Source organism: Erinaceus europaeus, chromosome 17 (genome assembly GCF_950295315.1).
Source record: "Erinaceus europaeus chromosome 17, mEriEur2.1, whole genome shotgun sequence".
Lineage (NCBI taxonomy): Eukaryota > Metazoa > Chordata > Mammalia > Eulipotyphla > Erinaceidae > Erinaceus > Erinaceus europaeus.
The window spans coordinates 40,831,952-40,849,738 of NC_080178.1; the positions used below are offsets into that span (position 1 = coordinate 40,831,952).

Here is a 17,787-nt window from a genome sequence, read left to right on the forward strand (position 1 = left end):
CATATGGCATTTCCATATGTGTTTTAAAAATATTTATTTATTTACTTACTTTTGGATAGAGACAGAGAGAACTTGAGAAGGGAGGGGGAAGATAAAGAGGGAAAGATACAGAGAGGCACCTGAGCCCTACTTCATCACCCGTGAAGCTTTCCCTCTGCAGGTGGGGACCAGGGGCTTGAACCTGGGTTTTTACACACTGTAATATATGTGCTTAACCATGTGTACCACCACTTTCCATTTGTATTTTTTTAAGGATTCTCCATACTGTTTTCCATAGTAGTTCCTCTCCAACACTTATCTTCTCTTGTTTTATTGATGGCTTTGTTCATATTCTTATTGAGCAGGTTGCTCTGAATCCTTGTTGAAGACCCTTTCCTAAAGCAGGGGTCTCTGGTACATGTAGTCCTCCATTCTCAGCAATAGCTTATCAATTCTGCATTCTCTACCCAGAACTGTGGTTAATTTTCTATGTCTCTGGAGTCAAGTAATAGGCAGTAGGCAGTAGTGACCTCTAGAAATAACTCCAGCCATTTAAGCTGCTGTGAGTTTCTGCCAGTGCTTCATACCTCTCTGATCCTCTGCCTCCTATGAACTCTTTCTTGCCTTCTTAATTTCAGAAAGAGAGATAGAAAAGAGTGACACTGCAGCACTTTCCACTGTTCATGGATCTTCTCCTGTGCATGGTGCTCCCTTGTGGCTCTGGAGACTCAAACCCAGGGTCTTATGCATGGCAATCTCCCAGCCTCCCACCACTCTAGTGGGGTGCAGTGGAGGTAGGAGCAGTGTTCATCTCTCCCTTCCAGTTCCTTTGTGCTCATGGAATATTAATAAGGCAGAAGTGACAGGATAGGGAACCAGGAGGCAAGACCGGGGTTCCAAGGCAAACAGGGTAGGATTTTGAGGCCAGCAGGCAACATGGCTCCTGGCTCCTGGTGGGTTTCCTGTGCATTTTCTCCCAAACCCAAGTTTGCAACAGGTTTTCCAACTCTTGCCACAGTTCTGAAGGAGGAAGACTGCAGTAAAGAGTGGGGCTGTGAATTTCTGCTAGATGCCCTTTCTTGTGCAAATTCAGTGTTGACACATTAACAAAGACAAAACAAACAAAACCATTAAACAGTTTCTGCAAACAGAATGTTGTGAGTTATTATCAGTTATAGGCCTCCTCCCTAACAAGCCCCCCGCCCCCAGCTGTGCCTTTTGCTTGTACTCAATGCCTTTCTCTGTAAAGTCCCCCATCCCAAATTAAACATCTTTGGCTCAGAGAACATTCCAGTAGCTTACCAGAAGCTGGTTCTGACTGAGTGGAGCCTGGGATCTACCCAGAGCAAAGCTGTTGCTCCACTGGCTTTAAGTCCTTCCCATGGAGCCTATGGGCTTTGGCAAGGGCACATCATGGTGCTCTGGTTCTGGCTCTGCAAGTTTACCATCTGTTTCCCACACTGTGCCCTTAACAGTTTAATCCCAGCCTCCTGAGTCACAGACTCACTCTTAAAATCTAGAATCTGGGACCAGTGAAATAGCTCACTTGGATAGTACACTACTTAGACATGTGCACAACCCTGGCTCCCACTGCAGTGAAGGAAGCTTTAGTGCTGTGGTCTCTTCATTCTCTGCCTCTATCTAATAAATAAATACATAAAATAAGTAAATAAATAATCTATAATCTGTTGCTTATCACAGACTGACCTTGGATAAATCATTTATCCTCCACCTCTTTTTGTTTTGTGAGAATGAAATAAATCAATCTACAAGCATCAACTATTGAATTTTTGTCTATTTTTATGAGTGCACTGCTCAGCTCTGGCTTATGGTGGTGTCACACATTGAACCTAGGGTCTCTGGTGCCTAGGAAGTCTGTTGTATAAACTGATGTGTTATTTCCCTTCAGTTTTTTTTTTTTAAACAAAAAGATAAATTTTCATTGAAGTTCTGTAAAGCACAAAGATGGGAAGTGATTTGACCAGAAGGGAGGATGTGGAGTTCTCTGCTCCCATACTTCTGCTTCTCTGGTTTTATCTGTTCCTTTTCTGTGAGGACCCCAAATTCCAGGAATTTGGGTCTAGAGGATTACCTTCAGGAACCAGGAGAGAAAGGAAGGAAAAAATGAGGTCTAGCTAAGCAAAGTGGAATGCTTCCACCCCTCTAATGGCAGCTCTAGAACAAGTCAGCAACGTAACTTGAGAGGAAGCCCTTTCTCTAGAGGCAGTGAAAGGGGCGGGGCTGTGGTGCACATTATGTTATGTTATGTTATGTTATGTTACGTTACGTTACGTTACGTTATGTTATGCAACGACATATACAATGACATATGCAATGACATATGCAATGACAGGTTCAAGACCCAGGTTCCCATATGCAGATGGAAGCTTCTCCAGTGGTGAAGCAATACTACAGATGTCTTTCTCTCCACCTCTCTTTCATATCTCTCTTAATTTCTGTCTGTTCTATCAAATAAAAGGAGGGGCTGGGCAGTGGCACACCTGGTAGAGTACACGTTACAGTGCACAAGGACTCTGGGTTTAAGCCCTTAGTCTCCACCTACAGTGGGGGAAGCTTCATCAGTGGTGAAGCAGTGCTGCAGGTATCTTTCTCTCTCCCTACCACCCCTTCCTTATCAATTTCTCTCTGTCTATCTCTATACAATAAATAATATGTTTTTATGTTGGGAAATTATTAAGCCAGCTCCCCCGGCTCCACCCTGCATTCCTGATACTATGGCCTTTCTACATAATCATTCTTTTGCCTGAAAGAGCCCCACCTATTCCATTCCTTTGATCTATCTTCTTTCTACCCTCCCTGCCTCCAGGGCAGTATTAATCCCACCAGTTAAAACCCTTGCAAGAGTTGCTAAGGAAGTTCCTACCTTTCCAGCTCCATTTTGCCTTTCTCTGCCCCTTTCCTAGCCATTTCCATTTCTGACTTGTCACTTCTGGGTCTGGCCTTTAAAAGCTTTGTTCTCTGATCAATAAAGACATTGCATTGCCTAGCCCGCCACGAGCTTGGTTCCTGAGTCATCTATCTCCTGCATCACTGAGTAAGTAGCAGCCCAGGCTGGACAGGTTGAGTTCTCTCCAACCCAGAGAGTATGCGCCCAGGAAAAGGCACCCCCACGCTAGCCTGGCATTTTAAAATTTTATTTATTTGATAGGATTGAGAGAAATTGAAAGGGGAAGGGAAGATAAAGAGGGAGAGAGACCCCCTACAGCATCACTTCACCACTTGTGAAGTTTTCTCCCTATAGGTGGGTACTGGGGGCTTGAAACCAGGTCCTTACATGTTGTAATGTATGTGCTCAACTAGGTACACCCCCACCTGGCCTCTAAATAAAATATAAGAGAAAAAAAGAGAAAAGAAAAAGGGAAAATAAAGAAAGAAATAAAGAAAAAAAAAGAATGAAAAAAGGGAGAAACAAAGAAAGTGGCCACTGGGAGCAGTGGCTGCACCATGCAATCACTGAGTTCCAGCAATAACGCTGGTAGCAGTAAAAAAAAAAAAAAAAAAAATCAATAATAAGAGGGAGTGAGAGGTGACAAGAATACACCTTTGGGACAAAAGCATCAAGGAGAGAGTGACTCAAAGGATTGGGCAGGGCAGGTGGGCCTAGTTGTAGTGCTTAGGATACATAACACCCCCCCACACACATTTGAAGACCTGCTTTATCTACTGAGACCAAACCCACACACACATTTGAAGACCTGCTTTATCTACTGAGCTGCTGTCAGATGTGTTTTGGCAACTAAGTACCAGGCACCAGTATTTAAGGACCCTTTGAGGGCAGTTTGGAGCAGTTCGGGTCTTGGGTGTAAACTGGGAACTGGGAAGATACACAGAAAATCAGAAGATAAAGTAGTGGGTTAGCCTAAGGGGTAAGGGGGTGGGGTGCTTCATGGATGAGGTAACTCCACAGAAAAGATGAGGAGTAATGGGGCTGGTGGTATGAGGACAGGGACATATCCACAGCCTCCTCCAGAGCATGTCAGCAGAGAAGAGTTCTGTGTGACTCCTTGCATGTTTACACTTGCTGCGGGGTGTTTTTAGGGGGTGGGGCACAGTAAAGGAATGACAATGTCTGTGTGAAGGGGACTTCAAGTTTATGCTAAGTATGACATAGCCTCCAGCCTGTGGGAAGCACACCAAAGCATTGTCTCTCCCGGCCTCCCCTCCTTCAATGCTGTGGTGTCCTGTTCTCTGACCAGTCCCTCCCGGGGCTCTATGACTGGCCTCACCCTGGAGCCTCATGGTATTCGTGAGCTGGGTTCAAGCTCCAGCACCACCAGGGAGCTCTATGGTTGCCTGACCAGTACTATAGTGTCTCTCCTTTCTCTCTTTTTTGAGAGCTTTCTTTAGTGCAGTGGGGGCTGGGCTTGAACCTGGGTTACCCATATGGCAAAGCAGCACATTATTCAAGTGAGGTGCTTTGCTGGCCCACTCAATTTATTTCTATGATAGATAGAGAATGGAAAAGAGAATGGGGTCAATGCACCATTCAGCTCTGGTGCTGAGAACTGAATCTGGGGTGTCTGGCATGCAACTCCTGTGCTCACATCTCCCCCACTCTAATGAAAAGTATTTTTCACTTGTGGATATGCAAAAATAAGACAAAAAGTTGACTCTTCTAATTATACTAGTAAATATAAGAAGACTCTCTACCCAGCTCAACAAACAGTAATCCCTTAGAGGCAACCACTGGGACTCAAATAAATAAAAGAGAAGAATAAATACAAGGTTTCTCCATCTGTTGTCTGGAGATTATGTGGGCTTAAATGGAGGGCTAGTTACTATGCTAGATACTGAGTTGTAGGCAGACATTAACTGCTGGTGACTGAAGCTGTAACTATTGCAATAAGCTATGTAGCCAGCAGTAAGAAGATGATAGGCAAGGCCCCAGAAATCTGTGGTCCGTTTTGGTGACATTAGGTGTACTTGCCAGTCTAGTTCAGAGCTGCTGTGTTGGCAGTTGGTGGGTGACAGTGTTTCTGGCCCTTGGAGGGGCAGTGTTACCTCTACCTTTACCTCTACCTCTCTGTGAATGCTTTTCGACTGGCAGTGTGTGTGTGTGTGTGTGTGTGTGTGTGTAGGGGGGGCAGGATATGATGTAATAACACCTACGGAGTGAAACCTCTGGCTTTGAAAGAGTCTAATCATGGTCTGGGGAGCATTGGACTCTTAAGCATTAGGCACCAAGTTCAATCCCTAGCAGCACATGTACTAGAGTGATGCTCTGGCTCTCTTTCATTAATTGAAATCTTAAAAATAAAAAGTCTAATGAGCTCCCTGAGCAAGAAGGGATTTGAGTGTGTTACACAAGTCACCCAGATTCTCTCATGCCATCTGTGCCACCCGTTCACTCTGGGTATTTGCTGCTTGGCTTCATGGGCTCTGTGCTTGGGTTATCACTTTGCCCTAAACAATGAAATCTTTCATACTTTTTGGGAAGAGGCTCCTGTGTTTTCATTTTCTTTCTTTAAACCAGATCCCTGCTCAGCTCTGGCTTTTGGTGGCATACAGAAGTCTTCCTGCATAATGCCTATACTATCTCCCCAGTCCCCACACTTTCATGTTCTAATGGCTCCCACAGATTTGGCAGCCAGTTTTGAAGCTGTTGGCCCTGTGACCTTAGGCTGCTCCTCTCAGGGTCTCAGCCTTCCAACCTGTGAAATGAGTATAAGAAAATGACTTTGAGGGAGTTGGGTGGTAGTGCAACAGGTTAAGCGCACGTGGCGCAAAGCTCAAGGACCGGTGTAATGATCTTGGTTCAAGCCCCCGGCTCCCCACCAGTAGGGGAGTATCTTCACAGGCAGTGAAGTAAGTCTGCAGGTGTCTATTTTTCTCTTCTCCTCTCTGTCTTCCCCTCCTCTGTCCTATCCAGCAATGACAACAACAGTAATAACTATAACAACAATGAAAAACAAGGGCAACAAAAGGGAAAATAAATAAATATTTAAAAAAAGAAAAAGACTTTGAGTGCCCTAGAATCATTGGTCTGCTTAGAGATAAAAGTCACATCACTTTACTTCTGAAAAATGTTATCTAAGACCCAGTAGGTCTATAAGCTTTGTATTCTGCAGAATAGGACCCAGCACTGATGTCATGTTTTATGCCAGGCATAGTACTTGGCTCTTTAATTTATGTCATCACTAGGGCTTCACTGTTCTGGGATGATTTTTTTTTTCTAAAAATTCTCCAAGCATTTTAATTGGTAGGATGGTTTTTTTGTTTTTGTTTTTTTCAGTTAGAGGCAGACAGAGTGAACGAGGCCACAGCATTGAAGTTTCCTCCAGTATGGTGGGGGCCAGGCATGAACCTGGGTTGCACACATGGTAGAGAAGTGCATTACCCAAGCAAACTATTTTGCCTGCCCTTGTACTTGACTCTTGATGACTGTTACCTCACAGGCTCCACCCAGATATGTGGAGGGAGCTAGTATCCAGGCTCAGAAAGGTTCAGATGAGTGGACCCAAGTCACAAAACTGGTTTGTGAGGGAGCTAAGGATTTTGCCCTCTTAGGAAAGTGAAATCCCAAACAGAACTATTGCACCCATAGCCCTAATTCTGAGTCATGTTCTTATTGAAGACTCAGGGGAAGCAGTATGAACAGGATGAAGGCAGTTTGGCTAGGAGGGGTCAAACTGCACCCAACAGTGCCACTGTAGCATCTGCAATAAATAACAGTGTATGACCACAAGGTGGTGCTTTGCGGAGTTCGGAGTAGAGGGCAAGGGAGGGGACAAGGGCCCAGAATGACAGCTGAAGCAAAGGCAGAGGTGGGTAGGGCAGGTCTGTTAAGGTCCTGGGAGCTGCATGCTAGGGAGATGGCAGATAATGAAAGGGGACACATGCACAAACTGCAGAACAAGGTTCATTTTGCTCTGATTAACTCCCTCATCACCTCCCAATGTGGATTCTTGAAGGTGACAGGACTTCCCAGAATCTCATCATGATGTGTCCCACAGCCCTGGCCGAGGGATGGTAAGTACTCTCGACAGTGTTTATTAAGTCAAGGGCTGTGAGGTGCTGGGAGCAGCCAGTGGGAGAGGACAGGACTTTCTCTGTCCTGTGGGTAGGGAGTGTCTTGGGGTCCCCCAGATGCTCACATGGCTGCTGAAGGCTGCCTCCACTTCCACCCTCAGAACATAAGAACACAAAAGTGAGCAGATTATTATTATTATTTTACAAATGACACATTTCCAACCCCTGCCAGCAGGGGGCGTGAGGGCTGGTTGAAGAGAAGGTCTGTTCAAAATGCAACAGCTGTTAGAAAATGGTCAAGACTAAGAAGAGAGCCCATGGATGGAGAGTAGGGCTGGGTGGGGCTCCTTTACCTGCTAAGGGGCTGCACCAGGGCCACAAGATCACTCATTGGGGAGCACTTTGCTGGGGCACTGCTTCAGGGGTGGATGGGTGTTTTTCCAGGCTGGTGGCTGGGGGTAGGGACACTCAAACTGGGAAATAGCAGGGCTGCATCTGCATGCCTGAAGTTTCCATAGACAAGTGTGCTTAGCCACATGCCCCCCACCCTCCTAGTCCCTGGTCCAGAGTGCCCTGGCCTACCCTACCATGGCCGATTTCGGGAATGGCAGTCGGGTGTGGTTCCCAACAGCATGAAGAGGCCCAGAAAATAAGGACATGGTGTAGAAAGGGCAGAGGAATGTCAAGGGCCCCAGATGGAGGATGGGCATGGAGCCTAGCCCTGCCTTCACTTCTGTGCCTGCTCGGAGCAGTACTGGAACTCTTCTGGGCCTGTTTCCCCAGTTGTTACTTGGTGCTGTGGGCTTTGATTTTGCTTGTTTCCAGTCCCTCTACTCAGGGTCTAGGGGGAGAGAAGTGGGTTTCTCATGTCCAGAGAAGCAGTGAGAGGGCTGTGTGATGAAAAGAACTTGATGTCATATAGGGAAGGCACTTTGGGGACCAGTGGGAACAGACAAGCAGAGGACTGCTGTCTGGTTTGTCTTCAGAGATCCCTTTTGGTTTGTGGTCTAGGGGCAACATAGACAAAGGGGCCAGACTCTGTTTCTGGGTATGGGCTTTTAGAACCCCTGATGGGCACTGGCTCACTGAAATGACCAACGTCCAGAAAAACCTAGGGCAGCAGAGTGTTATGTGGTCCAAGGGGTCACAAGGTGTTGGGGCGTCTGGCAGCAGACTTCTGGGTCATGAGGCAGTGCAGGGATGCCTGGGAGTGAGTGCCAGGCTGCTGGGGATAGGTACCCCCACGTACCAGCCGGCGGCACTGTACCCCCTGGCCCAGGCTGATGCTCTGAAGTGCAGGGAGCTGGGGCAGCAGTGTCTCAGGCAGGGGCACCAAGTCTGTGCCTGAGAGGTCCAGCTCTTGTAGGGAGTCTAGGCCTGAGAACACCTCGGGCCCGGCCCACTGCAGCCTGGGGTTGCCCGATAGGTCCAGGACCTGCAGGCCCTGCAGCTCAAGGAAGCCTCGGGGTAGCAGCCGGGGACACCCCTGTAGGCTGGCGAGAGACAGGTGAGTGAGGCCTGCCAGCCCCAAGAAGTCTCCAGGACCTACAGCTGTCAGTGGGTTCCCATCCAGGCTCAGGTAACGCAGAGGCAGGCCCTGGAGGTTAGGCACAGCATGGAGCTGGTTCCAGGCCAGGTTCAGGCTCTGGATGGCAGGGTTGGGGTGCTGACCAGGGGACTGTTGCAGGCTGTGCAGGAAATTGTGTGAGAGGTCGATGTGCAGTGCCCGGCCCTGGCCACCTGGGCCAAAAGCTGATAGTGAGACCTCATGCAGCTGGTTGTGGCTGAGGTTCACTGTGCTCAGTGGGGAGCTGGCAAAACTGTGGGCAGGTAGGGCCGCCAGGCCATTGTGGCTGAGGTCCAGTGACTCCAGATAGCGCAGGCGGGAGAAGGCTGTAGGCGAGAGGTGGGTGAGCAGGTTGTGGCTGAGGTCCAGGCCAGCCAGCGTGGTGTAGCCCGGGCCGGCCAGCACCGACTCATTAACCATCTCCAGTTGGTTGGAGGACAGGTCCAGGTGGGCCGTGTCCAGTGGGATGGGAACGGGCACGATGTGGGGGCCCAGGCCGCTGCAGTCCACTTGGGTCAGACTGAAGCTGTCAAAAAGGCCGAAGGTCTCCACCTCACACTGGCAGCCGGGGAAGCAGGGGCGAGCTGCCTGGGCCCCACTCACAGCTGGCCACAGCAGCGAGGACAGCAGCAGGGGCCACAGCATGGTGGGTGCTGCAAAGAGAGCCACAAGTGAGGCAGGCAGTGGGCACCTTATGATCATTCTCTCCCTACTTCTGGGATAACCCCTCAGGCTTGCTCCTCTCCCCTGGCCTCAGCCTCCCCACTGCTATGATAACACAGGTGAGGCCAGATCGGTGGGCTGTAAGCTGGAAGTAACAGAATTCTTTCTTGAAAAGCATGACTAACAATGGCTCAGTGGTAGTGTACTGGACTTCTAGGCATAAGGTCCTGAACTTAATGACTGGCACCCGCATACATCAGAGTCATGCTCTGCTTCTCTCTCACTCAAGCAATAGGTCTTACAAATTAAGATCAGGGCTGGGAGACAGCATAGTGGTTATGAAAAAAAAAAAAAAAAGCTTTCATGCCAAAGGATCTGAAGTCCTAGGTTCAATCCCTGGCACCACAATAAGCCAGAGATGATTAGTGCTCTGGTCTTGTGTTCTCTCTCTCTGCTTCTCTCTCTCATTAAAATAAACAAAACCTTTAAATAAATAAAGGCCCTGACAGAGGCTCTCTCCTGTGAGGAGGCAGGTCTCTTTATGCTTCAGGGACACTGTTCAAACCTTCCAGATGGGCTCTTGTGACACCCATCCTGAGCTCTTCTCCTCTGTCCTTCTTCTGTATCCAGCCTACATGTCGTTCAACACTCTTTTACCTAGGGCAGGCACAGGATCAGTTCCCTCCTTCCTGAAGAAATGGAGGTTCAGAGAGGATAATTCGCACCACAAATTTGTCAAAAGCAGGCTGGTGTATCTGAAGTTTATTTTTAAAAAACAGATGGGGGGAGGGCAACGACAGAGTATCACTCTGGTACCTGTGCTGTGCTGGGACCTCATGTTCACAAGTCCAGTGTTTTATCCACTGTGCCACTCCCTCAGCCACTTTAAGTGCTCTATTTCTATCTATGGCTTCCACAAAGGCAGGGACAGGAAGGATTCTAGAGGAGCTCACCCACCCCCACCTCACCTCCCTGGGCCTCAAGTTTCCCTCCCGGGACAAGTAAAACACCAGCTGCCACAGATATCTGGCCTCACTCCTTACACATCTGTCTGGCCCAAAGCCTGGGTTTGAGCCCAGAGTTCCTAGAACAGAGGTGCTCCCAGGAGGATAGAGGGAGGGCTGTGCAATGAAAGCACCCCCACCCCCCAGCCTCCCTGTGAAGGTCTGGGGTGGCTCTGCCACTACCTGCCACTGTCTGTGTCTCCCCCTCACCTCCATGCAATGCTCCTGGGAGGAGGTAGACCAGAAACCACCAGCCTCCTGGGCTGCAGGGTAGCATTACCAGTCTAACATGAAACTTTAAAAGTCCAGCTACTCGATCTACACCAGGGGGCAGGGAGAAGTGGGGCTTAGTTCCTCCACTCTCCCCACTTGGGTCCCTCCTTCCTGGCCCTTTTCTCTTGCAGAGTCCAATTTGAGGATTAAACTTAGCCCAGGTGCATCCTGGGCTGGGCTCCAGTTGAGACAGGACAGGGTGTTCCAGAAAACATGAGGAAAATATTAAGTTGCTCCAGGCCCCTTTTGTGCCCCTGGGAGCCATAGAGTATTAGAGGGAGGGCTCTTCCATTCCCTCTAATCTGCTCACAGCCTGGGGTTTAAACAAACACACACAAAGGGCCCAGCATCACCCCTGGCCTCCCAAAGGTTCTTACACAACTGCCTGTTGAATGTCTCCTCCCACTTGCTTATTATTTATTTGTTTATTTTTGGTGGAGTTAGGGCCCTGCACACATGCAAACTCATCACTCCCAGGCCACTTGTTCATTTGGATAGAGATAGAGAGAACCAGAGACCTCACTATCCCTACCTGATGAGCTGTCTCTCTACCATTATTATTATTATTATTTTAAAGATTTATCTATTCACTTATCCACGAGACAGAAAACCAGAGCATAATTCTGGCTTATGCAGTGCTGGGGACCAACCTGAGAGAGGGTCCCAAGCTTGCAAGTCTTGTGTTCTACTGCTGTACACCTTCTGGTGGCTTTGCCCACTTTATTGTGGCCTTGAACCAGGGCTTTCGGTCAGACAGATATGTGTGGGGTGAGGTCAGATGTAAGCAATGCAGGTGCATGTGTTGCAGCTAGCAGCCACAAAATTGTTCAGGGAGGGGCCAGGGCAACAACATAATGGTTTTGCAAAAAGACTTTCATGCCTGAGGCTCTGAGGTCCCAGGTCCCTGGACACCATCATAAGCTGTCGGCTGAATAAGCCAGTCTACTCAGGCTCAGGCCTCTCCTTCTCCCTTCCTCACTCAAGGGCCTGTCACACCACTATCGCACATCTTCTCCCCACATCTTGCCTCAGTCTTGTGCCATTTACCTGCCCATCTCCTGAAATGGCCTGCTTCCTGTACCTGTTGCCCCTCCCTACATCTAAGGGCAAATACAGCTGGTTGTCCAGGAGGAGCCAACAGCTGGGCATAGACCCTGGTGTGGCCCCTCCTGCCTTGCTAACCTTGGTTCCAGGGGTCAAACAGGGGCCCCATGCTTGCTAGTCCTCTGCTCCATGTGTTATTCTTCCTACCCAAGGGCCCATCATGGTGCCAGGTGCTCACAGGCCTCCATCTCCTTCCTCTGAGATGCCTTCTCTGGGGCTGCACTACTGCATTGCTAGGTTCCAAATTTGCCCGTTTTGTTCAAACTTTCAGGAGGGAGTCCCTGGCACAGGAAAGGTAAGATGCCACCTGAAACAGCATGCCCCCCACACTGCTTTCCTCTAGCATGAGCTCCCACAGGCAAGCAGAGGCCATATAAACCTCCAGATGGAAATTCCACTCCCCTCTTTCCCTCCATCATTTAGCTCTGAAAATGCAAGGCAAGAAGTTCCTTGAGTAGGCTGCCTAGGTGGACATAGGGAGTTAGATCACAGCCAAAGAAATGTGCCTTGCAGTCAGGCCCACTAGGCTCCAAGCCCAGAGCCTTACCCCTGAGCATGACCCTTCATTTGTACTATCAGGCAAGTCTCTGTGTTGATTACAAGCAGGAAAGGGATGACAGGCCAAATCTGGCACATGCTGGTGTTCATTGCATCTGGCTCCCTGCCAACCCCTCTTGCCATGCATGGCCTCAAGAGTGAGCAGAGAAAAAAGGTCAGCACAGAAAAGAGGCCCAGGAGACAGCTCACCTAGAAGTGCTGACCAAGAATGGTGGGAAGGTCCCATAGTTTCTCTCCTTTCTATCTCTCTTCCCCTCACTAAAAAATAAATAGCAGAGAATTGAGTAAAAGGTTCTGCCCCTGACTGCATAAAACAGAGAGAAAGAAAAAGGTAGAGGACAGAGAGTCTCAGTATATATTCTAAGCCCAAGATTTCTCTCTCAATGCCCACCCCACTAGACATGGCTGCTGACCAGGCTTTCCAGGGAATTGACAAGAAGACAAGAAACAGTGCCAAAGAGAATTGGCATAACCCACCAAGCTGGTCAGCCCACCATGGTTTCTGGACTTGTGACAGGTGGTCTGTGTCCACTGCCTCTCCTGAATGGGCCCTGGCCCTGAAAGCCAGGGACAAGCTAAATGAATGTATGGAGGGAAAAGCACCCTCTGCTTGAAGGAGGTAAGAACTGGTTCTGAAGGCTTGTGGAGGTTGAGAGCCAGGCAAGTGCTGAAGTCTCTGGGCTCAGTCTCCCAAGTCTACTGTCAGCCTATTGACACTACACGTAGACTATATGCTACAACCTGTTTATTAGCACCTGGAATTCACTATCCTATTTCAGTCATAGTCAGGTGGTGGAACATGTTATCACTAGAGTCAGAGAGATGAGAGAGAGGTGAAGGGACTTGCAGAAGGCCACAGAGCAAGGAGACCAGCAGAATGGGAGAAGAATCCAGGTCCTTTGGAGGATAGAGGACTGGAGCATCCAATCTTGGCTTTGGTCTCCCAGCTGCCAGCACCTTCTACCAAGCACAACCCAAACCCATCCACCAGGCAGGCTTAAACTTTCTAGAAGTATCCCTCAGACCACACATGGCAGCTCCTAGATCAGGCATTCCCAGGTGAGTGGGTTCTGCCTGCAGTATCCATGCACAACGTACTAGATTATTGATTCTGTGTGTGCTATATTAGGTGCGCTATATTAGTAAAGCCCACAGCTGCCATGGCCTGGGCCCTCCTCCTCCATCTGGGCTCTGTCGTGGGCTTTGCATGTCTGGGCGTCTCCACAGGGTACAGCAGGCCTAGAGGAAGGATCAGAGAAGTTCCTGAGTCACCTAGTATCTGGCCAAGTGTGGGCAGGCATTGAGGCCGGTTCTGGGCGCGGGGGAGGGTGGGGGGGGTGGTGAGTCCCACTGGAGTGATGCAGCTTGGGGTGAGGCAAGTCGGGGTAGCCCTCGCCCCAGGGGTGGGGTGTGGGGGGCTGTGGAGGGATACCATTCCCATTCTCACGGAATCTTCTCAGAGCAGCGAGGGCCGCCCACTCTGCAAACCATGCTCCCTCCCCTGTCCCTCTAGCCCAGCACAGGGTGTACCCCAGGCCGATCCCTCGCGGCCAGCAGCACCCCGAGAGGGAAGCTGGGAGCTGTCAGCGCCCCCTGGCCCCTCACTCGGCCCCGGTCGAAGCCTGGAGGACGGGGGCTGTTACCCTGGCGCCCGAGAAAAGTTTGCTGCCAAGTCGCTGCAGGCGGACAGCGGGCGCAAGCAGCGGGTGTGTCGGTCCATCTGCGCGCACCCTGCATGGACAGCGCCAGACACGTCGGCAGGACCACGTCCGCGGGCGGCGCGCCTACCGGGCCCGGCCCACAAAGACCCGCGGTGGCTGGGGCACGTGTCTGCACAAAGACCAGCCTTTGTCTCCGGACGCCGAGTCCCCGAGGTCTGGCCCCCAACCGGCTGAAGCCCCGTGTGCGCGGCGGCCGCTGCCCACAGTGGGGCTACGGGGAAAGTTGAGGGGCTGCGCCCGCTCGTCAAAAGAACGACTTAGGTCGGGGACCGGGGCTCAGAACCCCCGCACACGACGCAGACTCCCGCCCTACCCAGGGTGCCAGACCCACCTGGAAGCAGAGCCACAGCCGCCTCGCACGCTCACACCCGCTGCGCGGCCGCCAAGCCGCCTCCAGCCACTTTTCACCGCGCGGCTCTGCCCGGCCCCGCCCCAAGCCCAGCCTGGCCCCGCCCCCAGGCCCAGCTTGCGTCCGCCCCCGAGGCCGGCCAGCTTGGCCCCGCCTACGCACCCTGCCCCGCCCCCAAGACAAGACAGGTCCTTGTCCTATAGCAGCCGAGCTGTCTGGCCCCGCCTCCCGCTACGGCCCCGCCCCCAGCCTCGGCCTGTGCACACTGGCTGCCGCGCGGACCGCCCCGACCGCCAAGAGGGAGTGTCACCAAAGTGCTACTTTGTCCCGGGAGTGGACACCGAGCCCGGGTTCCGCCCTAGGGAGCGTCGAGCAAGTGTTGTCGGGGTGCCCGCTCTACCCCGCCCGCCCTACCCGGCCCGCCGGCTCCCTGCTTCCTGAAGTCGGGATCCCGGCCTTACCCCGTGGCGTCCAGCCGCCGCCATACAGAACAATGTTGTGCGAGAAAGACTCCCCTTTCCTAGAGCTCAGCTCCCTTCCCCCATTTCCATCTAATGGCGAAAGGTCCAGAGACCGTAAGTCTGAACAGAGAAAGCCCACCGAGAGGAGTGTAGATGAATAGGGGCTGTGTCAGCCTCTTCCCTAGTTTGGGGGTGGGGTGGGCGTCGAAGGGGATGAGCGTGGTTTTGATGTCGAAGCCCAGACCTCCCAGGAGCTTCTCCCCTGGTGTGCCCTGCCCCCCTGAACAGAGATTGGACAAAGACCACCCGACCCCCGCCAGCCGTGGCCCAGACTTGCTCCCCTATTCCTTTTTGCCCCTAGTTATTACTTTAAAACTCTGTAATTTAAAAAAAGTTGTTTGGGCTTGTGTTTTAAGGCATCTGCCTGCCTGGAGTCGCAGCACTACCCCGAGGCCTGGGGCGGCAGTCAGGTCTGCTTCCCCCCTCCCACGCTCCCCTCACAAGCCTGGCTCCTGTGCGGTTCCGAGCGGCCCTTACCTGGGCTCGGTCCAGCAGGTCCTGCCGGGTAAGGGGCGCTGGAAGAAGCTGAGGAGCCTGTCGGTCTCAGTGGGAGTACAGGGAGCGCTCGCCTGCCCCTCCTCCTCCCCCCAGTTAGAACCCCAGCTTCCGGAACTGGGAGGGCCTGGGGTAGGGGGTAGCAGCCGGACGCCAGCTCAGATTTCTTAAGCAACAGCCTTTGAAATTGTAGCGCTGCCCCCCAAAGCATAGGTCACTTCACTGTGGGGGCTTCATTCACAGGCTGCTAGATTCCTCTGAGCAGCTGTGGTTCCCTCTCTGCCCCCTGGGCCGAGAGACCTAAAAATCATCAGTATGTGGGTAGTGCTAGTGCTGGAGCTTGGTTCTGGTCCCAGTCCTTGCTACAGTTCTAGGTATCCTTGGGCGAGTTCCTTAAGAGCTCTGAATTTCTGCGCCCTTGGAAGAGGCCATGTCTTAGCACAGCAGTGGTCAGGTCCTCAGAACACCCCTTCTTATACCAAGATATCCTGGTCAGGTTGGTACAGAGTCTGAAAGATTGGGCAGGTCGCAGGGCAATTAGTCTGATCCTCTGGCCAGACATTAATCCCTGACCTCAGACCCTCTCTCCTGCTTTCCGATCTTTAGATCTTCAAGAGAGATCAATCAACTTTTTTGCTAACTGCCAAGCTGATCCCTCCTTCTGTTAAATTGCCACTCCTTTGGTACAGTTGCAGTCTCCCTTCCCTCCTTGTGGTCCTTTATAGGACCACTGCCACCTGCTGAATCCTTTTAAGAGCATTGTATCATTTAGTCCCTATAACAAGCAGCACAGATTGACATTGGTGAGGCCCAGAGAGGGCAAGAGAGCTGCCTGGGGTTGCACAGCATGTTCTCTGCAGAGCTTGAGCAATAATTAAGGCTCAGTGCTCTTTCTGCCACCTTACCATCAACAGTGTATGGCAGAGTAGAGAGGGCTCAGAACCTAGCAGCCTTCAGATGCAAATCATGATTTGATGCCCGAACTAGCTCTGCACTTGGAACAAACCTTTTCCCTCCCTTGAGCCTTGGTTTCCTCACTTGTAAAATGAGGAAGCAGTTAGCAGAAGTCCCACCTCACAGTTATACAGGAAGGACAGAAGGAATCAGCACAATAGGCATGTGTTTTGAGCTGTAGAATGCCTGCTGCTTTGAACTCATGTACTAGTCTTTTGGTGCCCCCAGGGCAGGGTTGGGGTGGGGCAGGGAGGGTAGGCATGGAGGAGGAGCTGTCTTTGGTTTTCTCAGATGACCTCAGCCTGGAGGTCAAAGGTATCTTTTGTCTGCCTTGCTCATTTCCCAGGTCTTGGGAAGAAGCTAAAAGGTCTTTTGCTTTCTTTTATTTACCTTTTTCTCCCCTTTTCTTTCTCCCTTATCACAGCTGTCAAGCCCTTTGCTGAAAGTCTTCTGAATCCTATTCGTTTTGTTTCCAAGAGCCTCCAGGATCCTTCCCCCCCCCCCCCCCCAGCTGCACTTTCTTCTCTCTGGCTGTCAAATGCTGGCAGATCTAAAGTTAACAGAGCACCAAAGCCACATGAGGAAATAATAGAATAGAAGCACTGGAGGAGAAAACACACTTGTGTACCCCTTTCTTTATCTTATTATTTTCAAAAAGTTACAGAAACAGAAATTGAGAGGGAAGGGGAAGATAGGCAGATAGGGACACCTGCAGCACTGCTTCACCACTTAACTAAGCTTCCCAGTGCAGGTGAGGACTGGGGACTTAAACCTAGGTCCTTGCATATGGTAACATGTGAACTCTACCCTGTATGCTACCACCTAGCAGCCATTGCCTGAGGAGTTGCTCGACCCTCCTGCTGAATCCATTGCATCCCTAAATATTTCTCTCCCACCTCCACGCCTTTCCTCTGCCTGCAATAACTTTCTTAGGCAGTTGGCCAGCTCCAAGTCCAGTCTCCTCCTCCACAAAGACATTTCCAATTCTCACAACATTCTTCCTTTCAGACTGGAAGAGCCTGGCTTCACCTCCATTCAACCATCATGTCCCACTCCCAATCCTGCCCCAGCACCCACAGTTGCTCAGGCTCCTCTAGGCCTGGCATTTCCTTATAACCTCAATGATCTTTGTTCTTGAGGTCCCCTTTGCTCCCCCCACCCCCTTGCTGGAAGCGGCCCTTGCTCTACCCACCACACCTCTTACTTATCTGCAAAAATTCATCACAGTGTCACCTCTTACAGGAAGCCTCCATGGAACTTCTAAATCCTTAAGTCTACCATTGGAGACCCTTCCTCTGGGCTTTTATGATATAATAAGGACACCTTGGTCATAAAAAAGAAGGTTCATTCATTCATTTACTCGTTTATTGTGGTGAGGTGCCGGCTTCCAGGCAAATTGCTCAGGTATGAACTCAGCTCCAAATACAGTAGACAGTTCTTAAGCATATTTCTCTACCTGCCTTTCCTTATTACTACAGTGAGGAACACCAGTCCCTCTGTGAAAGGCCATTGGAAAGATGAGATGGATGTCCAGAAAAGTGCTTGAATACTTAATGCCCTTGATAATGTTGTCTACTGTTGTTATGATTTACTCTTCTGGAGCATAAGA

At 50.6% G+C, this 17,787-nt stretch overlaps 2 protein-coding genes across 4 annotated transcripts; one reads left to right on the forward strand and one right to left on the reverse strand.

Moving 5' to 3' along the window:
- Positions 1–6,974: 6,974 nt before the first annotated feature.
- TSKU (tsukushi, small leucine rich proteoglycan) lies at positions 6,975–15,294 on the reverse strand. 3 transcript variants are annotated; one of them, XM_060176730.1, is made up of 2 exons: positions 15,207–15,294; positions 6,975–9,189 (listed from the first exon to the last, which is right to left on the reverse strand). In XM_060176730.1, exon 2 carries the CDS (start codon positions 9,179–9,181, stop codon positions 8,114–8,116), a length of 1,068 nt encoding a protein of 355 aa, XP_060032713.1. In that variant the 5' UTR covers positions 9,182–9,189; positions 15,207–15,294; the 3' UTR covers positions 6,975–8,113. The 3 variants fall into 3 exon arrangements, 2 of the variants coding, with proteins under 2 accessions (XP_060032713.1, XP_007529769.1); XM_007529707.3 differs by lacking the exon at positions 15,207–15,294 and adding an exon at positions 14,191–14,311; XR_009545623.1 differs by lacking the exons at positions 6,975–9,189; positions 15,207–15,294 and adding exons at positions 12,869–13,377; positions 14,191–14,306.
- Positions 13,497–16,795, forward strand: LOC132533699 (nascent polypeptide-associated complex subunit alpha, muscle-specific form-like). The gene is made up of 4 exons (XM_060175767.1): positions 13,497–14,012; positions 14,177–14,783; positions 15,086–15,234; positions 16,603–16,795. The coding sequence occupies exons 1-4, from the start codon at positions 13,497–13,499 to the stop codon at positions 16,630–16,632; spliced, it is 1,302 nt and encodes a 433-aa protein (XP_060031750.1). The 3' UTR covers positions 16,633–16,795.
- Positions 16,796–17,787: the final 992 nt, after the last annotated feature.